The sequence below is a fragment of the Aphelocoma coerulescens genome, chromosome 4A (genome assembly GCF_041296385.1).
Source record: "Aphelocoma coerulescens isolate FSJ_1873_10779 chromosome 4A, UR_Acoe_1.0, whole genome shotgun sequence".
NCBI classification, from domain to species: Eukaryota; Metazoa; Chordata; class Aves; order Passeriformes; family Corvidae; genus Aphelocoma; species Aphelocoma coerulescens.
The window spans coordinates 7094123-7111805 of NC_091018.1; the positions used below are offsets into that span (position 1 = coordinate 7094123).

Consider the following 17683-nt stretch of genomic DNA (forward strand, 5'->3'; position numbering starts at 1 on the left):
GAACAGAGCGGGGAGCCCGGATAGGGACGGGCCGGCAGCGAGCGGGGGCGGGCTGGCAGCGACGGAGCGGGGAAAAGGGGGACGGGGAGCGGGGACAGGAGACAAGGGTGGCCCTGGGGAGCTCGTAAGGCGACGTTTGCGAAGGAAAGGCGTGCCTGGGACTGCCAGGGGGGCTGCGATGAGCCCTGGGGAAGCTGGGACGAGTCCTAAGGAACGGGATGTGGGGGACGAAGAAGTGCGCAAGAAGGGGGTGGGTGATCAGAGTTCAAGGGGGTTTGCAGGAGGGAAAAGAAATCCCCAGACAGACTTGGTGCAAGGTAGTGTAGGGCGGCCACGCACAGCAGCGGGTGTTGTTTGTGCGCGGGGTGCTTTGGAGGGATGTCCTGCAGGACACACCCCGGCCCGGGCTCATGGGGACACGGGGTCCAGGGGGAGCCTGGAAAGGTGGTCGTGCCTTCACACCGTGCCAAGGCATGTGGATGGTGCCAAGAGCTGCCGTCAGCCCCGAAGTGGGATCAGGGTAAACTTCCCACTTTGTTTACCAGGAAATAGGGGCGATGCGTGGAGCCGATGGGGCAAGGGCTGTAATAAATGCCAATGATCAACTTCAAGGTGACTTGTAGGAAACGCCCTCAAAGAATTGCCTTTGTGCCTTGGGGTCATGGAAGACCCAGGACGCTTAGCTGTGTGGGACCCTGGTGTTTCTTTGCTTTGCCGCAAGCCTGGCTCGGCCAGGGGCGTCCCTCCTGCACGTGCTGTGTGCATCCCTTTACCCCGTTCTTTCTTGCACTGGTTTCTTAAGCTTTGAGGTTAAACACGTGGAAAGCGGGAATTAACTCGGGCACCACTGGCCCTATACTCTGTTTTCGGCTGTAAGGGATCCGGTCTGGCCCGGTGGAAGGAACGGGACCGGTTCGGGGAATGACGGCCCCCTCCTCCCTCAGCCGTCCCCCAGAACCATCCCCGGGGTCCACTCACCCCCTCGCATTTTATCAATGGCCCCGCGTGGGAAAGCGGCGGGGTGGCCACGCCCCCTGTCGATAAAGCCACGCCTCCTCTGCGCACCCGCACTGTTCGGGCGCTGCCTGGTCCCGCCCCCTCGGTGACATCATCAGCGCGCGCCGGGGCGCCCTGGCGGCGGCTGGCGGCTATGGCGGCGGGGTCGGTGTGGAAGGGGCTGGTGGGGCTCGGCCTGTTCGCCCTGGCACACGCGGCCTTTTCGGCGGCGCAGCGTGAGTCACTGCCGGGGCTGCGGGCTAGGGCGCCCCGGGGCACCGGCACCCCCGCACGGCCGCCGGGGAGCTCCCGGGGCGGGGGCCGGGCCGGGCCGGCATCATCGTCGTCCTCAGCTGCGAGCCCGCCGGCGGGGGCGGCCCTGTCCTTGCGGGCCAGACTGCGGGGAGAGCGGAGGTTCCGGGAGGAGCGCGGGGCTCGCCCCGTGCGGGCGCCCTAGCAGCCGGGAAGGGAGGGAAAAAGGAAGGGTGGGAAGGGGGAGCTGCCGCCCGCCGGGTCGCGGCTTCAGCCTGGCTTCTGCCATCCCGCTGCCTCCCGTCTCCACGGTTCGCCTACCTCCCGGCTGCTTCGGGTAGGGCCAGCCGTGCTCCAGAGCGGCGGAGCCTCACAGCGGCACCAGGGGCGGCCCAGCTGACACGTTTCTCGGAGCTACAGCCGTTTCTCTGGGGGTTTTGTGTTGCCAGGCTGTTTATTTGCATACACGGAGTGTTTGATGCATGCATGTGTTTCTGTTTTGTAGATCGTTCTTACATGAGGTTGACAGAAAAGGAAGATGAAACGTTGCCCATAGATGTAAGTTTTTGCAGTGTTTGAAAGGTGTAACTGTGAGGTGGTTTAGTCTCTCAGTTGCTTCCTTTTAATGTGCTAGGCAAGCATTAAGGGTAAAGTAGTTTTTAAGTTGCACTTGCATCCGAGTTCCCACTGTCAAAAAGGAACACACTTTCCATCCTAACTTCCTGAGGATGTTGTAGTTGTCAGTGAAATCAAACCTCAGGTCCAGACCTCCCTCTTCTTTAGAACTATTCTGGAGCATCTTGTCCAGGATTCCCTGAACATAGCTCAGAGAGCTTTTGCATCCATCACCTCCTTTGCAGCATAAATATCCTGCACCCTCTGGCTCTGGTTGGTAGACATGTGTTTATCCAGTATGACTGTGTGAATGTTTGATCCCAGCACAACTTGCTTCAGGGAGGGGGATTTTATTTACATTATTTGCTTGCTTTTCAAATTTCCACTTCAGTTATCTGTTCCCTTTCTCCTTAATCAGAAGGGTGGGGAGATCAGGTGCCAGAAGAGCCAGGCACGGTGCCTAGCCTGGGGCTCCACGGTGTGTTCCTGGCAGGAGTTTGGATCCTGGAGTGCACAGGAACACAGTGTTTGGTCTCAGGCTCTTGCTGAGGAGCTGTCAATTCAGTTGGTGCAACCCAGACTTGTGCTGGGACAGCTGGAGCTCTGCCAGAGTTTTGCTGTGCAAATAGGAGGGATTTTTAGTTCTCCTGTGCCTCAGTTTCCCCACTGCTGGATTGCCCACTCTATTTGCTGTCACTGGATGAAAAGCACAAGAGACACTGTGTGAAAGCTGAGATTTTTTGGTAAACATGCAGAACGCTCAGTGATGTGTGTGTTGCACTGTGCTCCTTCTGTTGCAGATAGTCCTGCAGACTCTGCTGGCCTTCGCAGTCACCTGCTATGGGATAGCACATATTGCAGGAGAGTTTAAAGACATGGATGCCACTTCAGAACTCAAAAATAAGTATGTTTTATTTCTTCTTTTTGTATGCACCGGTATCTGCTTCTCTGTACAAACTGTGCCATGAAATCACTCATCTTTAGCTGAGTCCTTCAATGCATGTTGTAGGCAGTGGCCTGAGGGGAACAGCCACACTTGGGAAGGCCAACGGTGTCTTGAGTTTTAGGGAGAGTTAGATAACAGGCAGAAATTAAATAAACTTCTTGCTTTTCCTCATCCGAAATCCTGCTGTGCAGAGTTGGTAGAGGAATGAAATGTGCTTGTAGGAAGTAGAGCTCAGGAATCACCACCTGTTGTTGTGACATGATCTCAGACTGCAGGGGTTGGCTCACACTCTGTGTTTGCTTCTTCATGAGAATCTGAGTCACTTGAATCTCACACAGTATATTCAAGGCAGGACATGTGAAAGACTCTTAAGAAAATAAGGGATTTTGGATCAAGATTTTGAAGAGGATAGTTGGTTAGAGCACACCAAGGTCATAGGTTTAACCCCTGTATGAGCCATTCACTTCAGAGTTGGACTCCATAATCCTTGTGGGTCCCTTCCAAATCAGAATATTCTGTGATTCCGATAGGAAATCGGATGGGCAGATGCTGCCTCTCTGGCCATTTCCAAAACTACAGGGGAGTATGGAAAGTGAAAAAGTTGACATAATTGTATTTCAGAGTGTTCACCTAAAGCCTTTAGCTTGAGGCACCCAGGGGGCTGGAAAGCTGAACATCATCAAGGTGTTAACACAAGTGACAGCTGAACTAAGGCTCGCACATGGTGTGTCTGCAGGCAGCATCCACAGGCTGCCCCTGAGCTCAAGGAAGGAAGGGGAAGTTTGTGACATGGACATCTTGTGGTCTTTTTCACAACTGGCTGTGTATTTCCTCAGTGTTTTAGTTTAGGAAAATTAAAAGCAAGGAAGAGTTTTGGATTGAAAACTTGTATTTCTGTGTTCTGAAGTCAATATGCCCCAGACTGACTGTTCTAAACTCCTTGCTCTGAGAGAATTAACCTTGGCTTTTTACATTTATTTTGAAGGACATTTGACACATTAAGGAACCATCCATCTTTTTATGTATTTAATCATCGTGGTAGAGTATTGTTCCAGTCCCCAGACACAGTGAATTCTTCTTCAAACCAAGATGCTTTGTCATCCAGCTCGGCACTGAAATTTCGAAAACTTGAACCTCTGCGCCGCTAAGACTTTTACAGATGATAACCCAGGACACTGAGATGTAATATTCAAGTCGGGGATGTAAACACTTTTTTAATTTCTGGAGCAGTATTTATATTGATCTTCCAGACTTTATAAAGTATATATATATATATATATATAAAAATATATATATATAAACTAATGACCTTCTTTGTACACTGTTAACGAGAATGACCGAATTGTGGATTGGCAATGCAGTGTAAATTCTACAGTTATGCTGTGAAACACATCTTCAAAGTTTCGGATATTAAAACGAGTTGCAGCTGACTTAACTTCAGTTAAAACAAAAAGCAAGCTAGTTTTTCCTGCAATTAATGTTCTTTGACAGGAGGGAATGTTTCAGTGTATTTATTTTCTCAGTTTGCTTGCACTACAGTCTATGGACCCCCTCAGAAATGCTGTGTGCACTGCATCACTGAACAGCAGGAAAAGGGGCAGCACCTGATGCTGGAATGCCTGTGGGACACCAGCACAGTGTGGCAGGGGAAGTCAAAAAGATTGCTTTCATTTTTATTTTTTTACAGTGCTGAAAAACAGTTGTGTGAAGGGTTATTCTTTTTTTTCCCTGTTTTTTCATTACCATGTTATTTCCTTGTAGCCTTCCTTTGTTTCATGTAAGTTGCCCCAGGTTGCCTGGGCTGTGGCTGTGCATTGGTGTTTATGTGGGGGAGGCAGCTCACGTAGATAATCTGCCACACTCCATGTTCACCCCCTGGGTCCATGTTCTCCAGCTGTGAACTGGGGAATGTTGAATGTTGTGAATGTGCTAAATGTAGTGTTGGCACCAGGTACAACCTCCAAGTCATCTTCATATTTAAGTATCAGTAAGAACTGTCCCTTCTGTCAGTGATCCAGGGGTAGGGTCCAGCAGCTTGCTCTGTTTGCTGGCACTAATCCAGGACAACTACCCCTTTTCTGCCAACAGAGCCTTTCACCTTGATTTTTTCCAGCTGAGCCCTTCATTGATTTAAGATTACTGTCTTGATTCCATGTATTAGAACTGATCATACTGTCCTTAATTCTTACTTATGTCTAAATTCTTATCTCCCCTCAGGGGCTGAATCAATGCTAAAATCTCTCTTGGTCTGGTATTTCACCTCCCTGACGCAGCAAAGGGAGGGTAGGTCGAGGAACTGGGGGGTCCAGCAAGAATTTTGCCTGGTTTGAGGATGTTTTGCTGGCACAGTGGAAACTCAGCCTTTTGTCCTGGCATCTGTGGAGTTGTGTTTGGGTTTTTTTTAAACTATTAAGAACTGTCAAAGGCAAAAAGCTTGGCAAAAATACTGTGTAAACCGAAGCCTCTTTTTCTAGCTCTGCCCGTCCTATGGAGTGGGTGCCCCAGTGCTTGAGCAATATCCGTGGCTGCTGCTCTACAATCACTCTTAAGCATCTGGGTTTGATTAGAAAGGGTTACTCTGCCAACTGAAAGCATCTGAGCTGCAGGATTAGTTCCTAAAGTGTCCTGGTTCCCCTCTTGCTGGTGTCACAAATCGGCTCCTGCCAGCACCAAAGGCCTTGGAAATAGTATTGGGTCATCTCTCCGTTGGGGACAGAGCTGTTCCCTTGGGGAATAGGGCTGCTGTGTGGCAGCTGCTGCACAGAGGGGAGGCTGAACATGGGCCAGGTGACCTTCTGGCACAGAGGAGAGACAGAATTAGCAGAGGGAGGGAGAAGCACAGCAGGAGGTCAGTAACTACTGTAGCAGATGGGTCCTGCAGCCATGGTTGCACTGAGCCCTTTGCAGAGGGTCTTAGAGCAGAGCTGCTCATGTGGAACATCTGAGAAGCCCCATTTGTGCTGCTGGAAGGCTACAGGGACCTGTCTGAGGTGAGAGGTGCTGCTGTGGGACAGGGAGGTGGAGAATGTCACCTGCTCGGAGCAGGTCCTGCTGGGAGCACCCTGGGGCTGTGTCAGGGCCCTTCTCATGAGGAGTAGCCTCACTCTGCAGCAGCAACGGTTCTATCACAAAGCTGTACAAATTATTTTTTCTTATTGATCTCACAATGTCAAATAAAAATTGATATCCTTAAAGTGCTTGTTTGTTTATTTCTGACCATTCTGGAGCCTGCTGCAGCAAATCCCGGGTCAGTGACTATTTAAAAGTGACTGCCCAGCACTGACATGAAGTGATTGCCTTAATTATGGCAGCTCTGTGTGAAAGTGCTCTCTGGCCTGGTGTTCATTACTGGGAGGTAAGATCAGTAAGGGGGATCAAAATAGCTGCAAGTAGCTGAGTAAAACATATAGGAGGGAAGTATTACCAGCCTGGGGCTCTGCTTGCCTTTGAGGCTCCTCATCATCCTCTCTGGCAGAGCTGACATATTTGTCTTCAGTTTAACCACAGTAAAGGCTTTCTACCATGTGCTAATCTCCTGCCAGCCCACGGGACAGGCTCCTGCAAGGTCTGGTATTGCAACAGTCCCTGGGGGAAATACTCAGGCTGCTCCTGGGGCTGGCGATAGTTAAAATCCTGGACTTGAGCAAGATCACTTTTCACTCCCTGCTCTGCTTTTCCACTGGGCGAGGTTGAAAAGTTAGCAAAGCACTGGAGGAGTTTGCTCAACTACAGCATCCATCAGGATTGCACCAGAGAGAGCACCAGACTCACCCCTCATCTGCTTTCTATGCTGCTGCAGCTCTGCATCCAGCACACAGTACAATGGGGTAAAACACCAATAAAACCGGTGTTCTGGGAAGGGGCACCTTAACCAGCTCCCAAAGCCACCTTGTGCTTACCTTGCAGTGTGGGGTTCTTCACAGATGAGTTTCTCTTCTTCAAAAGCAAAGCAAGAGTTGAGCCAAGCATTTCTTGAATTAGACTGGAGAGCTTCCAGCCTCGCCCGATGAACATTTACACCCATCACATCTTGAATTGCTTTGGCTACGAGCTGTGATATTTCTACTACATTAAACAGTAAAATAAAAAATAGGTGCTGGTGATTTCCATTCATTACTGAAGTAGCAGGTTTAATCTGCATTAATTTCAAAAATCCACCTGGGTTTTTGAACTATTCTAGTGAGAGCTCAGTGGGGAATTGGTAAGGAGGGCAGGAGTCATTGACACCCTTGGAGGTGAGGGGATGGGGACCATGGTTTGTGTCAGAGATTGGTCACTGGTGCAGCCCTTCCATGTGAGGCCAGAATGGAAGTGGAGCTGGCAGAAGTACTTACTCTAGAGGTCAATAAGGGCTGAACTGCAGCACCATGTGTGGAAATCCCTCCTGGTTACACATCTGATGTGTCCCCTCCATGCGTCCCAGATAGAGCCATTGCTGCAGTCTGGTGCCAGGACCCCTGTGCTCTGTGCCCCACTGCTGCCCAAAGCTGGAGCACAGCTTTCTCGGGAAAGCTGGCAGCTAATGGCCCCTTCCAGGTGCTCTGGAGCACCCACACAGTTCCCCTCACTGGAGAAAGCAGAGAATGATGATTACTTTCTATTGATTTTCTACTGATGATTTTTGGCTTCCTTACCGCTTGCTTCCCACAGTTTGGGTTCTCTCGCCCTTCACCACACTGCAGCAGATCTACCCTTCTCCATCTCTGACACCCTCAGCAAGGACATTAATTGTGGGGACATCCTCCAGCTGGATACAGCCCTCCTAACCAAGAGTGGCACCATTTCTGCTCCCTTTTGGGACCACCTTGCACCAAACGGCAGCAATTTTCCACCAGACGATTCGGGAAGGCTGAGGCTCACTCCACAGGATCCGGGGCCACAGTGCAGCCCCTGGGCTCCCTGCGGGAAGCCCCTCAGCCGGGCAGAGAAGCTCTGCAGTTCCCTGCTGTCCTGGCCGTGCTGTGCCAGACTGGCAGACTGCCTGTGGAAGGGAAGGGCAAAGCAAGGCTATTTTGAATGTTAAACAAGCAGAGAAGATTTTGGTACCAGCTTTCTACAGCCAGCACAACAGCAAAGGCAAAACACTCCTTAGATTTGGCCTTGAGGTTCACCTTGAAGCCATAATCACCAGGGGCAGAACCCCAGTGGAAATAAAATCTGATATTCTGGCAGGTAAAGCCTTTTAATCAACCCCAGGTGACACAATGCCATTTCAAAACACTCTGGACTGCAATGAAAGCTACATCTTTAAAATGGCAGTGAATTAATTTTCCTGTCCTGCTAACTTAATCCTTTTTCCAGCCAAGAAAGGCAAATGGGAGTTCACAGAGCAGCGAGGCAGCCGGGAGCCTGGCAGCACAAGCAGGAACACAAGCTCCAGGGCTCCTTGGCAGGGGCCCAGGCTGTGTGGTGTCACAGCTTCCCAGGCCATTTTAATAGGAAGGGAGATAGAAAAAAGAATTAAAAGGTGACATTTGGATTATCAATGGCTCATCCTATGCCAGTGGTCCCAGGGAACCCCAAGCCCCCCCATACAGAGAGATGTGGCTGTTTATTCCCCATTCCTATCCCAGTGCTGCCAGGCAGAGCACCCAGCACTGGCAGTGCCCTCCCTGCCCAGACTGGTGCTGGCTGAACCAGTTTCCCCAGGATCTGCTGGAGGCAGGTCATGCTGCAGGGGCACTTCACTTTGGATTTCAGAAAAAAAAAAAAAAAAAAGGAAAGAAAAGAAAATATTCCCCTCCTCCCCCAAAGTATTTCTGCTGTATATTTTAGAACAGTTCAGGGCCAGCCACAAAACACCAGAGCTGATGTCCTCAGAGCCCCAGGCTGCTCCAGAATCCCTTGTCCCTGCCCCAGGAGGTCTCTGCTGCAGTGCAGGATGCAGGAGGAGCATCCTGTGTGCACAGCAAACGCTGAAGCAGTGACTTATTCCCCATCCCGGATGCAGAAGTACACAAAACAAGACGCATCCCAAAGTAATTTTGAAGCAGCCAGTTAGGCAGGCACTTCAAAGAGGGCCTTCTCTTCCCAACATCCACACCAAGCTGTCACTCCCTGGGCCATTACCGGTGCCTTCAAGGCACCCACAGGCCTGGGTGAGCCCCCAGCGAGGGCAATCCCAGGGAGGCACCACCTCCCCAGCACAATGCAAAGCACATGGAGGGGAGAGAAGGGGCCAAATGATGCCACCTCCTTACCCAAGGCCACCATGCTGCTCTACAGCCTCCTGTCACACACAGATCTCTGCTGAGGGACCTTGGGGATAGTGGCACTATTTCAATGTGAAGTCACCACCACCACTCTGAAGCTGGAGCCGGCTGCTCCTTCCATACCTATTTAAATACAGCAGCTTCAGATCACAAAGGAAAAACCACAGCAGAGCAAGGCCCATGTTCATCTCCCACGGGAGGGACCCACATATCCTACCCCACATATCCTACAGGATGCACCAGGGCTGGTTAAAAACCCCAGGTCTGCTGGTGGTCAAGCACAGCCATGGCCATGCTGCTGCCTTGAGTTGTCCAGGGCTGGCGGGGGGGACAACCATGGAAACAGCCTGAGCTGTCTCCCAGCATGGGAGCAGCAGGCAGGGGAGCTCTGCAAAGCACTCTCTTCTCTGCCTTTGCTTCTTGTGCTCAAGCAGCAACTGCAGAGCTTGAAAGGGGCAGACCTGAAGCTCAACCCCACCACATTCCAGGAGCAGAGCAACGGGATGCTCCACAGAGATGAAGTGCAAGTTAAAACAGGGGCAGTGAAGTAAGGAGTGAGTCACGCCAGATGAGTTCCAGACAGAGCAGAGCGCTCCATCAGCACAAAACCCCCCTTGCAGGGCCCCACACCAGCCTCGCACTGAGCACAGTGCCGACCTCCCAAATTCACCACTGGTCAATCCCTCAGAGCAGCTCCCACCTCATGCCTGAGGATGAACGGGGAAAGGCTTTCAACTTCTTTCTGGTTTCCTATCATGACAGGAGCTGTCCCTTTCATCTCCTTACTTTCACAACCCCTTCTCCCTTCAACAGTGGGCACACCAAGTCCAGAGGTGGAAGGCAGACCCTGGGAAGGAGAGCCTGTTTTATCTACATCCACAGGAATCCAGCTTTAACCACCTGGAACCCCGACAAAAAACAGCTTTCAGCTGCCCCACGAGGTCAGAGCCTCCTCAGGGTCCTGATGTGTGAAGAAAAGCCATCACCATCACTCAACCTATTATCCAGCAACCGTTTCCCTTCACAGTCTGGGCCGTGACTCACCAGCAACTGCCTTTCCTGCGGGGAATTCACAGACAGTTCCCAGGAGTCGCTCTGACCCGGTTTCACCTGCTGGAAGCCGCAGGGGCTGCCGCAGCAGCAGCTGGGTGAGAGCCTTCCCAGCTCGCCGAGCCCCGGCATGTTCTGTCCACCATCCAGCTCCCAGCAAGCCAAACGCTGCCACCGCATACAGGCATTCCTGTTCTCTGACAGAACTCCTGCGGGAGGGTTTGCTGGATGTGATACACTTAAAACAGCCTCTTCCCGAGCTCCCGAGTCCCCCACCGTCTCCTTTTCCACTAATGATCATCTTGGATAGCGGCTTCTAAGTTCTGTGTGTGCAGAGGGAGGAGCCCTGAACCCATGGATGCCAGAGGCATTTCAAAATATGCTTTCACTCAGCTGGGAAAGGTGCTGGAGCAGCTCGGGTCAGAAGCCAAACCAACAAAGTGCCTACAGAGTTGGGCAGCTTCTCTACAGCCCTGCTATCTTCCTTTCCAAGCTCCTGCTTTTTTCTGGCCCCAAAAACACACTTCCAGCAAAAAGGCACCCACTGCAGCCACCTCTGTGTGGAAGCAGCAGGCAGCCTGTCCTGTCTCCACCTCATGCCGCTCCAGTGCCAGACCCAGGCTGGCAGGTGGAAGAGCACAGGGAAAAAGGAACCCAATGACACATACAAGAGCCCAGCAGCCAGTGTGTTGGTTTGTGGCAGGGTTATCCACACCAGGGAAATAATTGAAGTGTGCAAGACCAAATTAGGCCACACATTTTATAATCATCTTTGCTAGTAAAACACTGTATGACCTTGGATAAGTCCCTCCATCCACCTTTAAAGACTCTCTCAGAGGAGAGCCACAAGACTTTAATTAGCAGCCCTGAAAGTGCTCGAGATAGTTTCTCTCTCTTCCAGAATAACCAACTGCAGATGAATTGGAACAATCTTATTTTCAAATTCTGCAAGCAACTGGGATCCAGGCCGCTCTCAGATCAGTCACTTCAACAACATAATCAAAGTTAAATGTGCCAGCTGTGCATGAAGGGTTTTAATATGCTGTGCAGACTGGAAAACAGCTCAAAGAATCAATGTTATTTTTCCATGGCTGGGATGTCACTGTTGAGCAGCTGCATTATAATCATCTGCAATCAGCAAAATGCCTTTTTTTTAATCACTTTCTAGTCTTGGGGCACAAGACTACTTTCTGTCCTACTTAGGAAAGCACCCTTGATCCCTGAGACACCCACTGTCTGAGACTGCCAAGGGATCAGGCAGCCACTACAGCAGTGTGCTCTGACCAGACCTGTGGCTGCTCAAATCCCAAATACCCCGACAGCCTCCTCAGCACTGAAAGTTGTGCCCAGACAAGAACTGCTCATGCTGCTATCACCACCTTCAGAAACAGTAAGTGCGTTTCCACAAACCCAGCAAAAATCAGCTCCAGTTACCTACTGTCACATATCAAAGACCTGAGATGGTTCCACAGCAGTCCCTCCCTGTGGAAAACCTAAGCACAGCCCAGCATCCTTCTCTGCAAGGGCCACCTCTGCACAAACACATCGGTCACAGCTGCCAGATGAAGCAAGGGGGAGGCAAGTCTCCCAACCCCATCCTTTATAAAAGACTGAACCTCTCTTTGATATATTCTACACATTAAATATTTATAGATACAATTTAACATTAAAATATGCACCTACTCTGGAGTAAATGACAAGAAACCGGCTGACCACAGAAAGAGTTCTGCCCTAGTAACTAACAAATGCTTTATAACCCTCTCCTCCTGTTCAACATCCTGCAGGGCTCTAAGTATTTTGTAAATGAGCATACACCATGGGGATCATTCCCAAAAAGCTCTGTCCCTCCTACCAGCTGCTCAGCAGTGGCAAGTGGAGCACAGGGATAGAACAAATTGCCAGAGGTGTGCAATGTTTTAAGGGACATTATGCAAGACTGTTTGCATCAGAGGAGTGACAGTGACTGAGATGACAGCAAGCATATACAAAGCCAAGGATCCAGCTACTTCCATTGCAGCTGGAGCCAATCCAGGACTAGGAAATAGCTGTGAAATTCCCATTGCAGATGTGAAGATAAAATTTCCCCAAGCTCTCAAAAAACCCAGATCTCCAGCAAAAATCTCATCAGAGGTTTCCATTCCACTGCCTTTTCCAGGCCAAACTATTCTTTTGGACTTCAATAAAAATTGTTTGAGAGCTTCAGCCCAAGCTCGAAATCTGAAGAAATACGCAGCTGCTTTGAGCACTTCCCAGCTCCTGGTAAAGGGCAATTTGCTTTACATGGTACCAGCAGTCCCCATTGCTGGCAAAGCCATGTGGCTGAAGGCAGGCGCAGCTCAGTTCTTCCACTGCCTATGGAAATATCCTCCAGCATTTACCACGAGGCTGTACAAGTCTGTACAATTTAACTCCTTCCTTGGCACATCCATCCTCTGAACTATGAGTAATCAGCTGCTCAAGGCACCAGATCTGTGCTAGCAGCCCTGAGAAGCATCTTGTACACTTTTAAAATTAAGGCTCTAACATGGAAGAGGTGAGGTTGAACCACCTCCCACAGCACACAAGCAGCAACTGCCTTTTCCACCAGCTATTCCCACAGTCCCTGTCTGCACTCCCAGCTCCATGGACAACACCATGGCTCCCCTGCCATGCTGCTTTACCAAGAGACAACACTGCATCACAGACAGAGAGAAGAAAAACACCAATGCCAAAGCCAAGCCAACAGTCTACTTTCAGGGATGAAACAAGAAGCCAGGTTGCAGCTCAACTGAATGGATAATTTCAGTAAAGTTCAACATTTTTTGTTTAGTCTGTCCTCCTTGAAATGATTCCAAGATTCACATTTAGAATACAGCTTAAGTCCTGCAGGCCACAAGATAAATCCCAAGGCATTCTTCTTCTCCTTTCCACTTAGGATAGACTTCAACTTGTTTTTGCAGACCTGCAAGCAGCAGCTCCTTTTAAATCCAGTGACTAACATCCTTCCTTCAGATCTCTGCCAAACCTCCTTTCTGCCAGATTTGAAGTGTCTTTGGCCTCGTTTTCTGCTTAACTAGGTTGCACATTCTCAAGACAAGCACTCTCAAGTCCATTTGCTAAAGGTGTGATGTTGCCATGTTACTGGTATGAAACACTGTAATTGAGCTTTATAGGTTTTGGTAACAGTTTGTTTCTGTTTGATAATGCATTTCTTGTACTTTTCCATCAGAAGTTTCTTAGTAGATACTAAGAAACAGACCAAAAGAAATCAAACTCAACAGCCTATGCTGCTGCCATTTCAAACAAGCAGTTTAGAGGAAGAACCTGGAGAAAATTACCAGATGAAAAAGAACCCCAAAAAATAGGTTTGGGGGTTTTTTTACAGTTTCCTGCAAAGGAAGACGTACCAATTGCTTGACCACAGCACAGTAACAGCCTCTTCAGCTGCTATTTTGGAAGATGACAATCACTCTTTGATGCTGGTTAAACCTGGCCAGGAATACACGTGCCCACCATAAATGCAATGTGCCCCCGAACTGGCAACAGCAGCATCCAACAGACACCTGCCATGGTGACGGGCCTGGGAGCTACACGGCTTACAAGGAAAAACCCTTGATGTCTACAAGTGAAAAAATAAAGATATAACGTGCACTGAGGAGGCTTAGGCAAGAGAGGGTCAGAAAACGGACACAGCAGAACTCACACATGTATCCAGACTCCAAAGCACCTCATAACCCTTCTACTCAAGGAAGGCAAGTGCTAAATTTGTTAATCCAGATTGTTAAACAGTGCTCCTTACAGGAAATAGTCTTCTTCCCTCCTTACCAACATTCAACTGCAGCACATTATTTCAACTTTACATAAATAAGGGCTCAAAAATATAAGTTTGAGCAAAGCACAAATGGCTTCCAGTTCCAGGATGCCATCAGTGGACCCATCCTCTCTCCTGAACCCTTGCCAAGGGACATTCCTGCTGCAAGAGGCTCACCTGACACACAGGTGACAGCCCTGGTGACAAAGCTTGCTGCTGGGCCATGGTCTGTACCAGGAAAGGCAAGGCCTGATACCAGTGTGGCCCTCCTGGCTGTCCCTGAAGTGCCACCACAGCTTGGGACTCTGTTTGTTCAAGGCACGACCCACCACGTCCAGCACTGTGCTCTGGCTCACAAGGAATTCTCTCCATTAAGAACCTTCTTAAACCAGTTGTGGAATATTTTCTGCTTCCCAAATGAGCCATGTCCATGTTGTGGTCCATGTGGAACTCAGGACTGTGTGTGCTCTTCAACAATTGCTGTTGCTCCTTTTTCTTCACCTCTGCACTGACACAACCCCTGAGGACATCTTCCTTCCTCCCTTCCTATGAAGACTCATGTCCAGTTCACTATATGGCTTCTGCTGCTCTAATATTCTAACCCAAATTCAATCTATTCAGATAAGATAATGGTAAGGTAAGGGAAAATTCTCACTGCTTGCACTTGAACACAGTATTTTGCAGCTTCTGAGGAGCAAGATTCCAAATGAGTGAATGAAAGTTACCAGCTCTCTGCAGCTGATTTGGCAGCCAAATGCATCCCACCAAAAGAGCAGATTTACACACTAACAAGGTCACTACTTAAAAATTTGGCCCCTGCTCAGACACACAATGATCAAGTGAGTGTCTCTGGAATCCGTGATAAAAATTAAACAGCCATTAACTATATGGAAGAAAGCTGTCTCCTCTTATCACCTACTATTTCAAGAATAGCACATTACACGCAACTTGATGCATTTAACCAGGCCATTTTACAACGAGGTATGCACAGTGTATCTGACCCTCTGTATATAAAATCCCTTTCAAGAGTCCAACATTTGGCATGGGAGGTCCATCATGGTGACAAAACAGCTTCCATGTGAAATCTTGAAGGAGTAAATCCCCCTTTGTATCATTCCAAGGTATTTCTGTGGTTTAAAAAAAAAAATCACTTTTATTCATCTGCAAAGATGAATAAAAGTTACTTCTAAGAATCAGGACACATTTATAGTAATGCCTTCTCCTATGTCACTTCATTCATATACATCCTGACAGAGATTTGCTGTTGCTGGATTTCATTTCCTTCTTGAATTTCACTGGTGTCATTCCAATGGGTAAACTGCATCTTCCAAGGAAACCAAAGCCACTGCTTCAGAGCGGATGGAAAAGATGTTTCACAGGCTGGTTTGTACTAAAAATACCAGCAGCAACAGAGAAGTACAGGCTCACCACAAAAATCTATTTCCCTGCCTGACCAGTCCACTGAAATCCCTGGGGTATTTCCCATATGAGGCCAAGAGCACAAGTTAGCATGAGCACAATTTCAACCTGTCTTTTAAAGAAAGCTGTTAGAGGATCAGAGGATGTTATGAGCAAACAACTGAAAATACACACTCATCCCAACAGCCACTTAATACTGGCACATTACTGTATTGCTTTAAAGAGAAAAAAAATTACACGCAGGTGGCTTCAGTTTCCTTTATATGTTCTGTCATATATGGCATTGCCTTTGGACAAAATAGTTAAGAGGAACAGAGGAGAAAATACCAGCTCAGGTAACCAAGGGTTTGGCAAACTGGAACTTAGTGCCCTCAAAGCTGAGTAAAAACGTGCACCCCACAGAGGCCAAGCTGAGTGACACATGGGCAGGTGCTCCAGGGTACAAACACATTCTGCGGCTAACACCATAAGCTGTGTTTGAGGATGTGAAAGACCAGGTTCAGCTGGTTTTACAAAAATATCCTCAGTCTGCTGGTAGCAGACAACTGGAGGAACTCAGTGCTGCCCGCTACAGACTCCTCAGATTAGCACTTCTTAAAAATTAATAAAATGGTTTATTTTATATATACATATGTTCCAAAAAAATTTATACAGTTAAAATATCAAATTAGTGATCTGGTAACAATACTGTTCAAAATAATCTCTTTTGTATGAACATTAAAATACACGTTTTTAAAAGCGTTTCCTTTTAGTGCTTCCAAAGCACAGCGTGTGCCAAGGCCACCTGAAGAATCTCCGTCCTCCTCACAGGATGAAAGAGAACTGAAGTCGGGGACCTGGGAAGCCTCAGGTGCACTTTCATAATGTCTGCAGACAAAACAGAAGAGAGTCTGAGGTAGATTGTTTAGTGACCATCAGGTGGTAACAGTCACAGGGCTGTCTTTAGCTTTCATTAACACAATAGCAGTTTCTTTACTCTCAATCTACACTGAATCTCAAGTTTAAAGGCATGGCTAGCAGTTCTTGGGAACAAGACCCTTGTCTCTGTGATGGCAACATGCAATTTTACCAGTGCAGGTGTTTCTGGGAGGGTTTTTTTGGGAACACACGGGCTCTCTCCACGATGCAGACAGTGTGTGCATTTGACAGTGCCCCATTTTAGTGCAACCTGCTGCCTACAGCACGTAAAAGTCTAATGACAGCGTTCAAATGAGTAAATTCTCATCACCTGCAGGAGGGGCAGCAATGGTTATTTTCTTCCGCCTGTTGAGCAAACAGCACCCTCCACAGGAAAAAGCCACACCTTTCATAGCAAATCCTTAAGGTTATAGCCCAGCTTCTGCCGAATCAGGCTCTTAAAGTTAAAGCTCCACTGCTTCTTCTCAGACTGTGACAGTAAAATCACTTGACTGCCAAGATGGCAAGGGCAGCAGCTACATCCTCTTCCACTCTTCTGTGGCACAGCAAACTCATTCCTAGTCCGCATTCGTCTGGCCGGTACATTATTATCTACTGTTGACATGATTAACTCTGTTGGGTGGGCTGGTGAAATCTAGTTCCTCTAGTATTCTCTCTAAATGTTGTATTAAGACCCGTTTTTTAAACCTACAGAAGAGAGGGAAAGCAACATAAATTTCTTCTTCCAAAAATACAGTTGAGCAACTCAAGAATATTCAGCTATGACAAATCGTATTACCAGAGGCTCTCTGTTTCCAGTATGGAAGAGCTTTCTTTATTTCTGGCATAAGAATGGCTAGAAAATTTAATTTAATACATCTGCCTCTCCCCAACCCACCCAAATTTTGGGTTGGTCTTCAGTAACAGACCAGTATCGCTCTAATTCACATTTAAACTTTACTAAAGACCGTTTACTCCATACAAATGTAACGGTAATTTGCTGACTAAAACAATTATAACTTAAATAGGTCAAAACAGAAAATCAAAATACTAGCATTGATAAAGTTTAATATTTACTACCACGATCTAAATTAATATTTATCACTCTGAGTCATTTCTATCTACACAAACCTTGCTGCTTCCTTGATAGCAAATTCAATGAAATACTTCTGAATTTCCATAGGTCCTTGCACCTCCTCAAGAAGAGAAAATATTTTTTCATAATCTAAAAGAGAGATAAAAATTCAACCATGTGTCAAAAATGAATGTCGCAGATGCAATTTCAGAAAAGCTTAAGAGCCAAAAAGGAAAAACAAAGCCCAGTTTCATGTATCTGTGTACGATAAAACACTAAGGCAAGAAAAACACTTGCATTAGCTTTAAGAGCAGAACAGAGGTGACAGAATAATTCAAAGTGATACTGATGATCTGGGAGTTCAAATGTGGTACCAAAGATCAAGGTTCTCTTTAAAGAGCAGCAGCTAGGAACATTTATCTTCAGAAAAC

General features: G+C 48.1%; 2 protein-coding genes across 9 annotated transcripts in view; one reads left to right on the plus strand and one right to left on the minus strand.

Moving 5' to 3' along the window:
* Window positions 1-1090: 1090 nt before the first annotated feature.
* Window positions 1091-6003, plus strand: MMGT1 (membrane magnesium transporter 1). The gene is made up of 4 exons (XM_069015151.1): window positions 1091-1232; window positions 1754-1806; window positions 2664-2767; window positions 3795-6003. Exons 1-4 carry the CDS (start codon window positions 1151-1153, stop codon window positions 3955-3957), a joined length of 402 nt encoding a protein of 133 aa, XP_068871252.1. The 5' UTR covers window positions 1091-1150; the 3' UTR covers window positions 3958-6003.
* Window positions 6004-15871: 9868 nt separating this feature from the next.
* Window positions 15872-17683, minus strand: part of LOC138110374 (integrator complex subunit 6-like) — a 50550-nt gene continuing 48738 nt past the window's right edge. For 6 of the 8 annotated variants that reach the window (XM_069015156.1, XM_069015154.1, XM_069015155.1 and 3 more), the window contains 2 exons: window positions 17309-17402; window positions 15872-16885 (listed from right to left, as the gene is read on the minus strand). In XM_069015156.1, the coding sequence (XP_068871257.1) occupies window positions 16786-16885; window positions 17309-17402 (194 nt within the window). In that variant the 3' untranslated portion in view covers window positions 15872-16785. The remainder of the gene's footprint in view (window positions 16886-17308; window positions 17403-17683) is intronic. The other 2 variants (XR_011150898.1, XR_011150897.1) reach the window with 2 other exon arrangements.